Here is a 17216-nt window from a genome sequence, read left to right as displayed (position 1 = left end):
AACATCTCCACTATATGGCGAGTGGCAATCTGTCCTTTTTGTTTGATTGGAAATCAGTAAATGTAACTTAATCATCTAAACAGTTTTGTGTTTGACTTAGATTTTCACATTTTAATGAAGAATTTATTAAGGAGGCTTTTAGTATTATTGAATCTATATGTACTATGATGATAATGGCTACAGTTTCATTATATTTTTTATTTGGAAGGATGGTTGTTAACTACTGCACTCCTTTCAGTGCCCACTGCTGAATTAGATTCAGTATGTATGCAGGGAAGAACAGACTCATCACAAAAAAGTCAGTAATTATAAAGAAACAATCACAGTCCTAAGATGTGATTCATGTGATTGTTAACAAAAAGTTATCAGACTTTCACATACAAAAATGGTATAGAAAAATAAGCTGAATTTTTTCGCAATAGTCTGGAATAAAGATTATCACTGAAAATATACTGCCTGAAACAAATAATGAAACACCCTGAAGGGGAGGAGGGAATGATATGAAACTTTATGGGTTGAGGTGGCTTAATTCACTGATTATAAATTTGAGCCATATTTATAGAGAACTTGGCAGTATAAGCTGACTAATCAGTGTGACATTGCACCTCCTCTAGCCTGGATGGATTTACTGATTTGGTTAGAGAAGTGTAAAAAGGCATTTGATCCTCTCCTGCTAGATGGCCCACAACTGTTTACCTGATCCATGATATTGTGGATACTGGCACTGGGACAGTGTTGACATCTGAGCTAGTTCTACCCACATTTTATGGTGGATAGAATTTGGGATCTTTTGGCCACAGGAGTATCTCAACATCACACGCAGTTCATAGAGATGTGGGCCATGTGTGAATGGCGATTGACCTGTTGAAAAATTGTGCCAGGATACTGTCACATTAGAGAAATGAGGACATAGGATGTCTGTGATGTACTGTTGTGCCATCAGCATTCCCTCACTCATTACCATCCATGATCTGAACTTATACCCAATGACCCTTCACATCATGACACCAGAAGTAAAAAATTGTGCCAGGATACTGTCGCATTAGAGAAATGAGGACATAGGATGTCTGTGATGTACTGTTGTGCCATCAGCATTCCCTCACTCATTACTATCCATGACCTGAACTCATACCCAATGACTCTTCACATCATGACGCCAGAAGTAACATCACTGTACCTCTCCAAAACATTTAAAGAATGGGATTCCCTCCAGGTCACTGCCATACTCACTGACAATGGTCATCCAGGGTAGTGCAGAACCATGAGTCATTGTTGAGCACAATGCAATGCCGTTCATCAGCAGTCAACAATGGGACAATATTTCCCTAGACCAGCAGCTGCTAGTTTCTGTCAGTGGTGGGGGATGACACAAAATATTGCAGAGAGTCCATTACTTGTTCTTGGATCACAGACACAGATGTGAAGGGGTTACAATGTGCTTGGTGCAGAAAATGGTGATCCTCTGTTGTGGTGATCAGACACGATTGACTGGGATCTTGACGACAAGCATGCCTGTCCTCACATTCCCATGTAGTCCAGCATGGGGCCACTGTCACATCCGAATGCCCCACAATTCTGGATATTGCACGACTTGACCGATCAGCCAAATCTGCAGTCACCTCCCTTTCAAACTCCGTCAGGTGCTGATCACAGTGTCTTACATGAGAATATGGCAACTCCATGTCCTTCACAGTGATTACACAACCTATAATGCTTTTGTTCATGCCTCTTCTATGCCCTACCCGACCTGGTAGCAGCATTAAACTTGAACAACATTAGAGCAATCTGACACTTGTCTTACTTTCACAAAATTGCAGCTGTAGGTATTTACATACTCACTGATGCTTTGTATGTTCGTGAAGATATATTAACATCAGACAATGTCCTATGGGTGCTTCACTTTTTTGTCAAGTTGTGTAATAAGTGGTGAAAGCAATTGGAAATAACTGGATGTTGCCAAGACAAACATAATAGGCTTTATTCTGATTTCACTTTATTTTCAAATTGCTGCCTCAGCTGGTCACATTAGTCAAGTAATAAATAATGAAATACTGTCAAAAGAGTGACTGAAAATCTTGAATTTGAGGTCCTGACTTAGTTTGAAATTACATTAAAAAGCACTCAAAACAGCAACTTTTTTACCCAGTCCAATTTGCAAACATCTGTATTGTTCATTCAAGATGCTGAAGAATCCTTAGAGTGCACTGGTAATCTCATTAATGAAGGAATATTTCAAACATAATCATCCTTAGTGAATAATACTGAGTAGTACTTTCAGTTAGCTAGTAAATAATGTTAGTTGTTTTCTTTTTTAAAGTTCATTAGATTCATCATTAGTTGGGCAGTTTCAGACCCATACCTTAATATTTTATGTAAAGTCATTTCTCTGTTTTTATATGATAAAGGGATAGTCAGGGATGCTAATTTTGATGGTACCACTTTGGCGTGCTTGAGCAATTTTTTTATGACATAATTTCATTCAGGGTTTTGAAATGTTCCAAAGAATACAGAAAAATAATTAATTAACCTTTAATAAACAAATAATAAGCTTGAAGATTTTATGCATTTATAATTTTACATTTACCACTACATTCCATTTTTGTATACCAGAAGATTACAGTAATGTCATATCTCAACCATGAAAAACTTTGTCAACAAGGAAAAAATAATACATTAAAATACTGCCTTCTGTGTTCTGTTTTTTGCACATTATGTTATGTTATAATATCAATCATAATTTTTCTCTAATGTGTCACATATCAAATTGTCAATATCATATTCAACATGATTTTCATCATTGCTGATGGAGTGGCTGTGAAAATATTCATACATGTCTCTGATGATGTTGTTGTGGTCTTCAGTCCTGAGACTGGTTTGATGCAGCTCTCCATGCTACTCTATCCTGTGCAAGCTTCTTCATCTCCCAGTACCTACTGCAACCTACATCCTTTTGAATCTGCTTATTGTATTCATCTCCTGGTCTCCCTCTACGATTTTTACCCTCCACGCTGCCCTCCAACACTAAATTGGTGATCCCTTGATGCATCAGAACATGTCCTACCAACCAATCCCTTCTTCTAATCAAGTTGTGCCACAAACTTACCTTCTCCCCAGTCTTATTCAATACCTCCTCATTAGTTATGTGATCTGCCCATCTAATCTTCAGCATTCTTCTGTAGCACAACATTTCGAAAGCTTCTATTATCTTCTTGTCCAAACTGTTTATCGTCCATGTTTACTTCCATACGTGGCCACACTCCATACAAATACTTTCAGAAATGACTTCCTGACACTTAAATCTATATTCAATGTTAACAAATTTTTCTTCTTTAGAAACGCTTTCCTTGCCATTGCCAGTCTACATTTTATATCCTCTCTACTTCGACTATCATCAGTTATTTTGCTCCCCAAATAGCAAAACTCCTTTACTACTTTAAGTGTCTCATTTCCTAATCTAATTCCCTCAGCATCACCCGACTTAATTCGACTACATTCCATTATCCTTGTTTTGCTTCTGTTGATGTTCATCTTATATCCTCCTTTCAAGACACTATCCATTCCATTCAACTGCTCTTCCAAGTCCTTTGCTGTCTCTGACAGAATTACAATGTCATCGGCGAACCTCAAAGTTATCGTTTCTTCTCCGTGGATTTTAATACCTACTCCAAATTTTTCTTTTGTTTCCTTCACTGCTTGCTCAATATAAAGATTGAATAACATTGGGGATAGGCTACAACCCTGTCTCACTCCCTTCCCAACCACTGCTTCCCTTTCATGTCCCTCGACACTTATAACTGCCATCTGGTTTCTGTACAAATTGTAAATAGCCTTTCGCTCCCTGTATTTTACCCCTGCCACCTTCAGAATTTGAAAGAGAGTATTCTAGTCCACATTGTCAAAAGCTTTCTCTAAGTCTACAAATGCTAGAAACGTAGGTTTGCCGTTCCTTAATCTAGCTTATAAGATAAGTCGTAGGGTCAGTATTGCCTCACGTGTTCCAATATTTCTACGGAATCCCGACTGATCTTCCCCGAGGTCGGCTTCTACTAGTTTTTCCATTTGTCTATAAAGAATTCGCGTTAGTATTTTGCATCTGTGGCTTATTAAACTGATTGTTCGGTAATTTTCACATCTGTCAACACCAGCTTTCTTTGGGATTGGAATTATTATATTCTTCTTGAAGTCTGAGGGTATTTCGCCTGTCTCATTCATCTTGCTCACCAGATGATAGAGTTTCATCAGGACTGGCTCTCCGAAGGCCGTCAGTAGTTCTAATGGAATGTTGTCTACTCCTGGGGCCTTGTTTTGACTCAAATCTTTCAGTGCTCTGTCAAACTCTTCACGCAGTATCTTATCTCCCATTTCATCTTCATCTACATCCTCTTCCATTTCCATAATAGTGTCCTCAAGTACATCACCCTTGTATAGACCCTCTATATACTCCTTCCACCTTTCTGCTTTCCCTTCTTTGCTTAGAACTGGGTTTCCATCTGTGCTCTTGATATTCATGCAAGTGGTTCTTTTTTCTCCAAAGGTCTCTTTAATTTTCCTGTAGGCAGTATCTATCTTACTCCTAGTGAGATAAGCCTCTACATCCTTACATTTGTCCTCTAGCCATCCCTGCTTAGCCATTTTGCACTTCCTGTCAATCTCATTTTTGAGATGTTTGTATTCCTTTTTGCCTGCTTCATTTACTGCATTTTTATATTTTCTCCTTTCATCAATTAAATTCAATATTTCTTCTGTTACCCAAGGAGTTCTACTAGCCCTTGTCTTTTTACCTACTTCATCCTCTGCTACCTTCACTATTTCATGTCTCAAAGCTACCCATTCTTCTTCTACCATATTTATTTCCCCCATTCATGTCAATCGTTCCCTAATGCTCTCCCTGAAGCTCTCTACAACCTCTGGTTCTTTCAGTTTATCCAGGTCCCATCTCCTTAAATTCCCACCTTTTTGCAGTTTCTTCAGTTTTAATCTACAGTTCATAACCAATAGATTGTGGTCAGAGTCCACATCTGCCCCTGGAAATGTCTTACAATTTAAAACCTGGTTCTGAAATCTCTGTCTTACCATTAAATAATCTATCTGAAACCTGTCAGTATCTCCAGGCTTCTTCCATGTATACAGCCTTCTTTTATGATTCTTGAACCAAGTGTTAGCTATGATTAAGTTATGCTCTGTGCAAAGTTCTACCAGGCGGCTTCCTCTTTCATTTCTTAGCCCCAATCCATATTCACCTACTACGTTTCCTTCTCTCCCTTTTCCTACTATTGAATTCCAGTCACCCATAACTATTAAATTTTTGTCTCCCTTCACTATCTGAATAATTTCTTTGATTTCATCATACATTTCTTCAATTTCTTTGTCATCTGCAGAGCTAGTTGGCATATAAACTTGTACTGCTGTAGTAGGCGTGGGCTTCGTGTCTATCTTGGCCACAATAATATGTTCACTATGCTGTTTGTAGTAGCTTACCTGCACTCCTATTATCCTATTCATTATTAAAGCTACTCCTGCATTACCCCTATTTGATTTTGTATTTATAACCCTGCATTCACCTGACCAAAAGTCTTGTTCCTCCTGCCACCGAACTTCACTAATTCCCACTATATCTAACTTTAACCTATCCATTTCCCTTTTTAAATTTTCTAACCTACCTGCCCGGTTAAGGGATCTGACATTCCACGCTCCAATCCGTAGAACACCAGTTTTCTTTCTCCTGGTAATGACATCCTCTTGAGTAGTCCCCGCCCGGAGATCCGAATGGGGGACTATTTTGCCTCCGGAATATTTTACCCAAGAGGTTGCCATCATCATTTAACCATACAGTAAAGCTGCATACCCTCGGGAAAAATTACGGCTGTAGTTTCCCATTGCTTTCAGCCGTTCGCAGTACCAACACAGCAAGGCCATTTTGGTTAGTGTTACAAGGCCAGATCAGTCAATCATCCAGGCTCAAAAAAAGATTTATCTGAAAGTCTTGTTTACATGCCTGTCAACAAATCAGTATCTCTACTACCCAGTGAGTTGTTCTTGTTACTCCTAAATTAGTTGAACAGAGCATTACCCCATGCTTTTAAACATCTTGGCATTTATACCAAATCTCATCATTCATAAATAAACTTCGGTCTGTTATTTTTTAAATTACTCTAGTACTTGGTCTTGCCTCACTCCCTTACTCATTAAGCTGCAGATGTATGTATAATTGTATATAGTTTACATGCTTGAATATCATACAAAAATGTAATTTCTTTGTATCAATACAAAGCTACCCTGTGTGCTTCTACTCTGTCAATGATAAATGATGGTTCTTGTGCAATGAGAATATTCCACTGAAGTGCATGTCAGGAGCTTAATTTTCATTATTTAGTTATTTATAAAATTCCATAAAGACTGTTTACTAAATATGACTGGGGATTCACCATGCATGAGTGTTAATTTCCGACTGTGTGACTGTGACACGGTGTCTGATCATGGAATTATGTTATTTCATGCTGTAAATGATGTTACTATTTACATTTATGATGTGCATTTATTGTATATTTCAACTGTATGTAATGTGAAGTTGTGGTAGAAACAAAATAAATGTCCATTTGCATAAAAGATGGTAAAATTGTCAGAATGTATGGGATCCATTGTCTGAGTCAAACTTTAGCCTTTCTATTTTAGCATGAATTTAATTCTGTATAAAAGTGGTTTCCTGGTAAGTTGATGTATACACTATCATTTTTTCCAGGGTCATTTTTTACAGTATCACAATGTTTACAAATTTATAACATACAGTTTTAAATTTAAATTATTTTTGCGGTATGATGTATAGTTTAGTTATTATTATTATTATTATTATTATTAGTAGTAGTAGTAGTAGTAGTATTCACACATTCCTGGAAGACACTTGGCACAGTGACTGATGGGATTAATGGATTGAAAAAAGTCACAAGACAGTGTACAATGTTGGACCAATATTCATTTGAGAATAAAGCATCAATTCAAAACACCTTACAGCTGTCTAAATTTCCAAATTGTTATTTTATTGAGCAACCAGTAGTGACAATATATTACACCATCTTCAGGACACCTGACCAATGTGTAGGAAGATTTCCACCTCTAGTCCAGTCAAAATAGGGGCAAACATTCAATGACTGGTACCTGTAGTTTTTTGATATAGTGATTACTTCAGTCATCACCTGCTGAAACTGGTTGCTCAATAAAATAACTATTTGGAAATTTAGATGGCTGAAAGGTGTTTTGATTGGACATTCTGTATTGAACAGGTGAGGTCCCTCAACCATCTGTATAAAGGTGGCCACTCAGAGAATATTCATTTGCTTCAGGCCACTACCTACCTTGGTCCAGTACACAGTGTAAGTACCCTGGCATTTTTGTATTTTGCATTGTCTATACAGTTCTGAGTTTTGTTCCTTGTGTTGTTACTCCAGTTTACCTGTCTGTTTCTGCACATAAAAGCAAACTTATTGGTAAATTTAACAGTGCGGGAAATATGTCAGTTACTGCTACTACTAACTTTCATTTGTATGAATTCAGCGGGCTCCAATAAACCATGGGACCAAGTTTCTTCAAGGAGTGCATGAATAATATGCCCATATCACATTTGTAGCATGTATTGTGTAAATAAAATTTATAGCTGTGTGGATTAGTAAGTAATTACAATCATTTTTCTATGTCAGGTGGACTTGGAACCTCAAGGACGACTGCATATTAAAGTTGATTTGAAATGGAAGACTCAAACAGGTATGTTGGTATAAGCTGTCCAAAGTTTGGAATGCAAACTTGTTTGTATTTACACAGGGGCTCTGCATGAGCTGTTACATGTGTCTTGTAACTAATTTCTCCCACAGGCAAACTGCAGCTTCCCAATGTCCTAACAATAAATCAAATCCCATAATTGCAGTTGAGTCTATGTGATTACTCCACTTCACATTCCCAAGCATTTTTAATGCCATAATTTTTGTGATATCTACATCTACATCTACACTCCACAAGCCACTATATGGAGCATAGCGAACAGTATTCTGTACCACTAACAGTCATTTCATTTCCTGTTCTACTCACAAATAGAGTGTGGGAAAATGGCTGTCTGTATCCCTCTGTATGAGCCCTAATTTGTCTTATCTTATCTTCATGGTCATTACACAAAATGTCCATTGGTGGCAGTACAATCTTTCTACTTCAAATGTCCATTCTCTAAACTTTCTCAACATGATTCCTCAATAAGAACGTTGCCTTCCCTCCAAGGATTCCCACATGAGTTCCGGAAGCATCTCTGTAACACCTGCATGTTGTCCAAACCCACCGGTAACAAATATAAGAGCCAGCCTCTTCCTTTAATCTGACCTGGTGCAGATCCCAAACACTCAAGCAGTACTGAAGAATAGGCCACACTAGTGTCCTATATGAGGTCTCCTTTACAGATGAACCACACTTTTCTAAAATTCTCGACATAAACCGAAGTTGACCATTTGCCTTCCCTACTACAATCCTTACATGCTTGTTCCATTTCATGCAATATTACACCCAGATATTTAAAAAAATGTAACTGTGTCAATCAGTGTTTTCTACTTATCTACATTAATTTAAATTTTTCTTTGTTTAGAGTTACACCAACCAGAAATTTTGTCTAAGTCATCTTGTATCCTCCTGCAATCACTCAAAAACTACCACCTTCCTGTACACCACAGCATCATCAGCAAAGAGCCACAGATTGCTGTCCACCCTGTTGCCAGATCATGTATGTATACAGAAAATAAGAGCAGTCCTGTCACACTCGCCTGGGGCATTGCTGATGATATCCTTGTCTCTGATGAATAATTGCCATCACGAACTACTTACTGGGTTCTGTTCCTTAAGAAGTCTTCAAGCCACTCATGTTCCATGTTCCATGTGCTCATGGCTTCATTCCCAATGTGCAGTGGGGCACTTTGTCAAATGCTTTTTGACAATCTAAACATTTGGAATCTGCTAGCTGCCCTTCATCCAGAGTTTACAGTATATCATGTGGTGATGCAAGCAATGACTCATTAATCATGCTGTCAAAAGGTAGCACTTTGTAGGTTTTGTGAAATGCTCAACTTCACATTTACCTGCGTGACACCGTGAACATCCACACACAATCTTCCAACAAAAATGTGTACATTATTAAATTAAAAATATGGTGAGCTGAACTACTATAGCTTAATAAGCGCAACGAGGTGTACCAATTTTTTTCTATCACCGAGTGCACCAACTTGCAGCTTCATGTAAATTTATTATTTCTTTTTAAATTAGTTTATTTTATCTCTCAAATTGTTTTTATGATTAGTTTATGAAGGTTACATTACATTCAAACAATGGAAAATCCAGGATGGAATGTAACAACATTATGAGAAGGAAAGAGGAGATGCCGAGTCACACACAGGCACAACAAAAAGACCCCACAATTATAGCTTTTGGCCATTAAGGCCTCCGTCAACAATACACACACACACACACACACACACACACACACACACACACACACACACACACACACGACTGCAGTCTCGGGCAACTGAAACCACAATGTGAGCAGCAGCACTAGTGCATGATGGAAGTGGCAACTGGGTGGGGGTAAGGAGGAGCCTGGAGTGGGGAGGGGGAGGGATAGTATGGTGGGGGGTGGCAGACAGTGAAGAGCTGCAGGTTAGACTGAGGGCAGGGGAGATGTGGGGGGGGGGGGGGGGGTGGAGTAGTGGAAAAGGAGAAAAATAAAAAAATACTGGGTGTGGTGGTGGAATGATGGCTGTGTAGTGCTGGAATGGGAACAGAGAAGGGGCAGGATGGGAGAGGACTGACTAATGAAGTTTGAGGCCAGGAAGGTTATGGGGATGTAGGATGTACTGCAGGGAAAGTTCCCATCTGCACAGTTCAGAAAAGCTGGTGTTGATGGGAAGGACCCATATGGCACAGGCTATGAAGAAGTGATTGAATTTCACAATATTTATAAATGACTTTGTAGATAGTGTCGGAAGTTCCATGCGGCTTTTCGCGAATGATGCTGTAATATACAGAGAAGTTGCAGCATTAGAAAATTGTAGCGAAATGCAGGAAGATCTGCAGCGGATAGGCACTTGGTGCAGGGAGTTGCAACTGACCCTTAACATAGACAAATGTAATGTATTGCGAATACATAGAAAGAAGGATCCTTTATTGTATGATTATATGATAGCGGAACAAACACTGATAGCAGTTACTTCTGTAAAATATCTGGGAGTATGTGTGCGGAACGATTTGAAGTGGAATGATCATATAAAATTATTTGTTGGTATGGTGGGTACCAGGTTGAGATTCATTGGGAGAGTCCTTAGAAAATGTAGTCCATCAACAAAGGAGGTGGCTTACAAAACACTCGTTCGACCTATAATTGAGTATTGCTCATCAGTGTGGGATCCGTACCAGATCGGGTTGATGGAGGAGATAGAGAAGATCCAAAGAAGAGCGGCGCGTTTCATCACAGGGTTATTTGGTAACCGTGATAGCGTTACGGAGATGTTTAGCAAACTCAAGTGGCAGACTCTGCAAAAGAGGCGCTCTGCATCGTGGTGTAGCTTGAGAGGGTGCGTTTCTGGATGAGGTATCGAATATATTGCTTCCCCCTGCTTATACCTTCCGAGGAGATCACGAATGTAAAATTAGAGAGATTCGAGCGTGCACGGAGGCTTTCAGACAGTCGTTCTTCCCGCGAACCATACGCGACTGGAACAGAAAAGGGAGGTAATGACAGTGGCACGTAAAGTGCCCTCCACCACACACCGTTGGGTGACTTGCGGAGTATAAATGTAGATGTAGATGTAGATGTCATGTCTGGCAGTGTGTTCAGCAACAGGATGGTCCACTTGTTTCCTGGCCCCAGTTTGTTTATTGTTACAAATGGTTCAAATGGCTGTGAGCACTATGGGACTTAACGTCTGAGACATCAGTCCCCTAGAACTTAGAAGTACTTAAACATACCTAACCGAAGGACATCACACACATCCATGCCTGAGGCAGGATTCGAACCAGTGACTGTAGCGGTCACATGGTTCTGGACTGAAGCGCCTACAACCGCTCGGCCACACCGACTGGCTTTTATTGTTACATTCCATCCTGGATTTTCCATTATTTGATTACATTACATTCAAATATATTTAAGAAAAGAAAAAAGTCTATTATTTTACAGTAACAAAAATTATGAATTCAACAAAGCATGAGAGTATTGTTATGGAAACTGCAAAGATGAGTGATATAGATGTTATTGCCAGTAGTATTTAGAAGCAACAGAAGTCACGAAAATTTAACAAAACTCCAGGGCCAATGGGATCATTATTAGGTTCTTTAGTATCTACAGAGGAGTGACAATGTCGCTAGACTACACAGTTGGTGTGGTTATATCACAGACTGGCAGTGCCTATATAACAGTCAGGGAACAGAACCACATGAAAGGAAAATGAACTCATCATGTAAGGCAGTCTACATTTGAACCCACATAGTGACAGGCATGGAAATGCAGCACATGGCTGATGCAGATAGCTAACAGCTAAGCACTTGGCAACAACATATGGCACAAATGCAAGATGAGGTCCGCGGTGGGTGCACTCAAGGCAAGCACTAGCCCACCCAGCCCACTGCCATGCACAGATAAACACTTCTGCCAGCAGGTCTCTGCACGGCCTATGTGGCAGGTTTCCATGCTATCCCACTGTGTTATCTGTGCCAACTCGTCTGCCTCCATCATGATATCTGCTGGTAGACATGCTAAATCTCTTCCCCCTGAAAAGGCCACTTAGGGCCAGAAATGAGCAGGTTAGGGTTGTGACCTCCAACACAGAACCAGAGGGGCCCTAGAGAATATGGCAGTGCACTGATCACTGCAAGAGGCAATTCCGACGCCGCTGGATGCACCAGAAGTGCCCAGAGACTGAGATAATGGGGGTGCATCATTAGAAGTGGAGGCAAGGCCATCTCCATTGCTGAAAGAAGGGAGGGAAGGAGGCAGAGGAAGAAGAGGGAGTATCAGAAACCATGGGAGGATGATGTATCAGAAGCCACAGGCGCCATGTCGGCAGCTGCAAGTGCGAACCTCACTGGGAGCCGAGGCCGCGGGTGACAGGAGCACAGCAGAGGGTATGGAGGGGGTGTCAGTGGGGAAGCATACCACAGCAATCGAGAGCCCTCAACCTGACCAATCATAAATGACCCTGCTGCCCGACTGACCGAAAGACTGTGGTGATGTTGTAGCAACAGGGCATGGGCACAGCCCATTTGCATGGTGGGTCAGCTACTCCTTGCTGACATCTACCATGAACAACTACCAACCTTTGTGGCTGACAATGACACCCAACAACCACCTCTGCTGCTGGCCAAAGGACCAGATCCAAACAACAGCCCAGGAAGTAAATGTGGTGGCCCACATTGGTTTGTAGAATGCGAATCTGAGTGGAGAGCAAATTCTGGACACCATGCGGCTGGTGCCCATGCAAATTTTCCACCAGATTGCACCCAGTGAATGGCTTGGTATGTAGGCAGAAAACTCGACAACAATTGTCACAGGAAGTGGCAGACATATTTTTTCATTTGAGTCATAAACGTACAACCAAAGCTTCCAGCTCCGAGTTAGAAACAGGTGAAACGAGACGGTTGTCAGATGCTAGATGCCATTGTGAATGCAAAAATGCTCAAACTCCTGTAACACAAATTACGTACCATTTTCAGACACAAAGGTTCTAGGGGATCCGCCAATGACAAATAACTGACAGTGCATGAACAGTGGCAGTTGACAATGTGGACAGTTCGGCAACATACTGGAAACTGAACAATGCATCAACCACCAACAACCACATGCTGCCCAAAAATTGACTCTTGAAATCAATGTGCACCTTTTCCCAAGGGTGCCTCAAGACAAGCCAAAGAAAAAACTGGCATAGTGGTGCAATCTGATTCTGTGCACAGGCCCTGCAAGCCCGTCCCAGATTTCAGTGTCATGATCGGTTACTGGACATGACATTGTGTCAGTGCTTTTCTATGAGTCATACACCAGTGCAGGCATTCAGCATCTGAAGTATGCAAGAAATCAGTGTCAGGGAATGTCACTCAACAGTGTTGCTCCTCCACTTCAAGCAGGAGGATCCCTTGGAGAATGACCTGGTAGCCGCGACAGGACATCAGCAACGACATGCTGGGCGGTAATGAACATCATAACAATAGTTACTGAGAAACAGGGCCCACCTCTGCAATCAATTGGCAGTTCTATCCAGCAGCTTGGAATGAGGAACAAATAAGGAAACCAATACCTTGGTGTCGGTGATGAGGAGGAACCTCGCTCCATATAGGAAGATGTGAAAATTTTTAATTCCTTTTCCACGTGTGAATAATTATGCTGTGCAGTGGAAAGTATCTTCAAGCTATAAGCAGTAGGCTGTTCAGTGCCAGCCAGGTTCCAATGGGACAGGTTGGCACCAGTGCCACATTGAACTACATCACAGAGCAGGCTTCAAGGTTTATCTGGCATAAAAGAAGTCAGACAGGGAGCCGAGCATGAACACTGCTTGAGCAACTGAAATCTCTGGTGACAATCTGCAGACCAGATAAACTTAATGCCCTTCTGGTAAGCTGATTAAAAGGCTGCAGATGTGCGTAGCCCGGGAAATGAACTGAGCACAATACGAAATCTTACCCAGAAAAGAGTGGATCTCCTTCAGAGTCCTGGACACTGGCAAGTTGACAATGGCTTTGATGTGGTCATCCATAGGAACAAGCCCATCTTTATTAAGCTACTTTCCAAAAAATTCACCTTTGGGGAGAAACAACTGTGCTTTCCCAGTTTGCAATGAAGATATTAGAAAACTGACTGCAGGTTTTGTAGATTCTCCTCCCAAGTAGGGCCCATTACCTACATGTGATCAAGGTAATGATGAGACAGGGAATGCCCTGAAGCAATTGCCCCAAATATCATTTACAAATTCCAGGCACAGACAAGATTCCACAGGGCAGGTGAGTTGACTGGTAAAGCCCATTGGAGGCATCGAGGACCAGGAAAGTCTGAGAAACCATGCCCAATGGCAACTACAGGCAGGAATCATGCAAGGTGATGCAGGAAAAATACTGGCCCTCCCGACAACTTCACAAATAATTCTGCCTGCCGCAGTTTGGGATATGAATTCACGACATGTTGCCTGTTGACAGTCAGTTTAAAATTGTTGGAAAAGCGCACTGTGCTGTTGGACTTTGACTCACTGCCAGGGGGGTGGCTCATCGACTTGATGAAATAGGAGAAATGACACCTTGAACCTGCCAAAGCTGCAACTCTACCTTTACCTTGTGTATAATGAAAGATATGGGACATGGGAGAGAGAATTTAGGTATCCCTGACAGCTTAAGAGAAACATGTACATTGAAATTTTCCGCCTGGGCCAAGGTTTTATCAAATTTTAGTTCTGTAGATCATTTTCCGGTTTATTTTATCAATATGATGTAGAACAAGTCAGATTACAAGATATATATGCACACATGAATAGTGATAATATTAATATTACTGAAATTTTTAGTTCTACACATGCAACTACATTTAGAGGTGCTATTTTTTTTGTGATTTCTGAAACAAAAACTCGTCCATGGAGTAGAAGGAGTTGTCCAAAAGAAATGATTTTAAGCTAGATTTAAAACTTTCAAGTTTACTTAGCTTGTCAGTTGAGATGGCTTCAGTTCTTGTTATCTAGGGGTCTGATTCTTGAAGCTTCAAAATTTAACATCAAGTTCTCATGGTTGATTTGAACTAAATAAATTGGAAGATTGACGTTGCAGAATTTTTTATGTAAATATATTTTCCACTGATTTTCTCACATGTTAGGATATCATACAGTATTTTGATTTTTCACATTAACAAAGCTGAAATTACATTGTTCACACTTATTATACAAAAATAAGTCTGATCACATCAAAGTCAAGCATACGCCTCTCACACTCTGCGGAAATAACACTATTCCAAAGGGTTTACAATTTTTCTTAACAAATGAATTCCTACTAGTTTTCAATACTTTATTAATTTCAACTATTAGTTCATAAATGAATCCAGAAATAAACATAGTAAACAGTACAGGATTGTGTCATTAATAATAGAAATTTTAAGTGTGCAAATAATTCATACTTTCAAATATTTCTTAAAAAAAAAATCTAGTACTTATTGATTGTAACATCAAAACTAAAATAGTTTATAAAGTAATTCCTTTTCATAAATGTTAGCTTGAAATATGACATACTCTGTATAAAATTACATGAAAGTTTTCAGGAAAGCAACTGAGATAATATTGACCTGTCCAAAATTAAAAAAATAATACTGGTATCTACAACTGCTATTGAGGAAAAGTAATGACTATGCACGTAGGATGTCAGAGGCAGCCTGAGAATCCAGCATCAGGGTTTCCAATTACTGACTCTCTCCAATGATTGACTCGTGGCCCACCAACTGTCACAAACAGTTGCTGAATGACCTGTCTGATGGTATCCATGTAAGAGCTGTCTTGGTGAATATGCAACAAATAAAAATACTGGCAGGACCATTGGCTCACCCATTAAGCAGAAGGAGAACAACACTGAAGACCCAAAAAATTCTGTTGGCAGGAATTAAGATGCTACTAGCAGTGCAAACCTACTGAGCTCGACACAGGTGAGGATGAGCAGCACGTGATGCCAGTGCACCGGAATCATCAATGGTGGCAACAATGATGACTCAGCAGGATTTGAGGCTACCTGGGATATCCTGCAGGGGCAATAGGGGCTGTTTATTGTGCACACTTAATTGTGCCACGTGCCAATTATCAGATAGAGCATATCTTCCTGCCACTATAAGCTAATGCAGTTTGACAATTTGGGCATATGACAAGATCTATGCCCCAGTCTGAAACTCAGTATCAGGAGCTAACTGGATAATCAGGGTCCCAAATTAGCAATTCTGGATATGAGATAGCACATTTAGGACACTCAAAGAGATACTTGTGCAAGAGGTGTTGCTGATCTGTGGTCTGGGCTACATGAGACTGCCAAGTATACTGGTTAAACTTAACCGTGCCACCACCTCATGATTTTGAAAATACTATGTAAGCAACCAAATAGAGGTAATGCCGGAGTTGGTTTAATAATGAACAAAAAAAAAATTAGGAGTGCGGGTAAGCTACTACAAACAGCATAGTGAACGTATTATTGTGGCCAAGATAGACACGAAGCCAATGCCTACTACAGCAGTACAAGTTTATATGCCAACTAGCTCTGCAGATGACAAAGAAATTGAAGAAATGTATGATGAAATCAAAGAAATTATTCAGATAGTGAAGGGAGACAAAAATTTAATAGTTATGGGTGACCGGAATTCAATAGTAGGAAAAGGGAGAGAAGGAAACGTAGTAGGTGAATGTGGATTGGGGTTAAGAAATGAAAGAGGAAGCTGTCTGGTAGAATTTTGCACAGAGCATAACTTAATCATAGCTAACACTTGGTTCAAGAATCATAAAAGAAGGTTGTATACATGGAAGAATCCTGGAGATACTAGTAGATATCAGATAGATTATATAATGGTAAGAGAGAGATTTAGGAACCAGGTTTTAAACCGTAAGACATTTCCAGGGGCAGATGTGGACTCTGACCACAATCTATTGGTTATGACCTGTAGATTAAAACTGAAGAAACTGCAAAAAGGTGGGAATTTAAGGAGATGGGACCTGGATAAACTGACTAAACCAGAGGTTGTACAGAGTTTCAGGGAGAGCATAAGGGAACAATTGACAGGAATGGGGGAAAGAAATACAGTAGAAGAAGAATGGGTAGCTCTGAGGGATGAAGTAGTGAAGGCAGCAGAGGATCAAGTAGGTAAAAAGACAAGGGCTAGTAGAAATCCTTGGGTAACAGAAGAAATATTGAATTTAATTGATGAAAGGAGAAAATATAGAAATGCAGTGAATGAAACAGGCAAAAAGGAATACAAACGTCTCAAAAATGAGATCGACAGGAAGTGCAGAATGGCTAAGCAGGGATGGCTAGAGAACAAATGTAAGGATGTAGAGGCTTATCTCACTAGGGGCAAAATAGATACTGCCTACAGGAAAATTAAAGAGACCTTTGGAGAAAAGAGAGCCACTTGTATGAATATCAAGACCTCAGATGGAAACCCAGTTTTAAACAAAGATGGGAAAGCAGAAAGGTGGAAGGAG

At 40.1% G+C, this 17216-nt stretch overlaps 1 protein-coding gene across 1 annotated transcript in view; it reads left to right on the top strand.

Moving 5' to 3' along the window:
• Positions 1-17216, top strand: part of LOC124608773 (protein kinase C) — a 232768-nt gene that overhangs the window by 51296 nt on the left and 164256 nt on the right. Inside the window, exon 2 of the mRNA XM_047140014.1 lies at positions 7692-7755. Within this exon, the coding sequence (XP_046995970.1) occupies positions 7692-7755 (64 nt within the window). The remainder of the gene's footprint in view (positions 1-7691; positions 7756-17216) is intronic.

Source organism: Schistocerca americana, chromosome 1, assembly GCF_021461395.2.
Source record: "Schistocerca americana isolate TAMUIC-IGC-003095 chromosome 1, iqSchAmer2.1, whole genome shotgun sequence".
NCBI lineage: Eukaryota > Metazoa > Arthropoda > Insecta > Orthoptera > Acrididae > Schistocerca > Schistocerca americana.
This window is presented reverse-complemented; position numbering and strand designations above follow the sequence as displayed.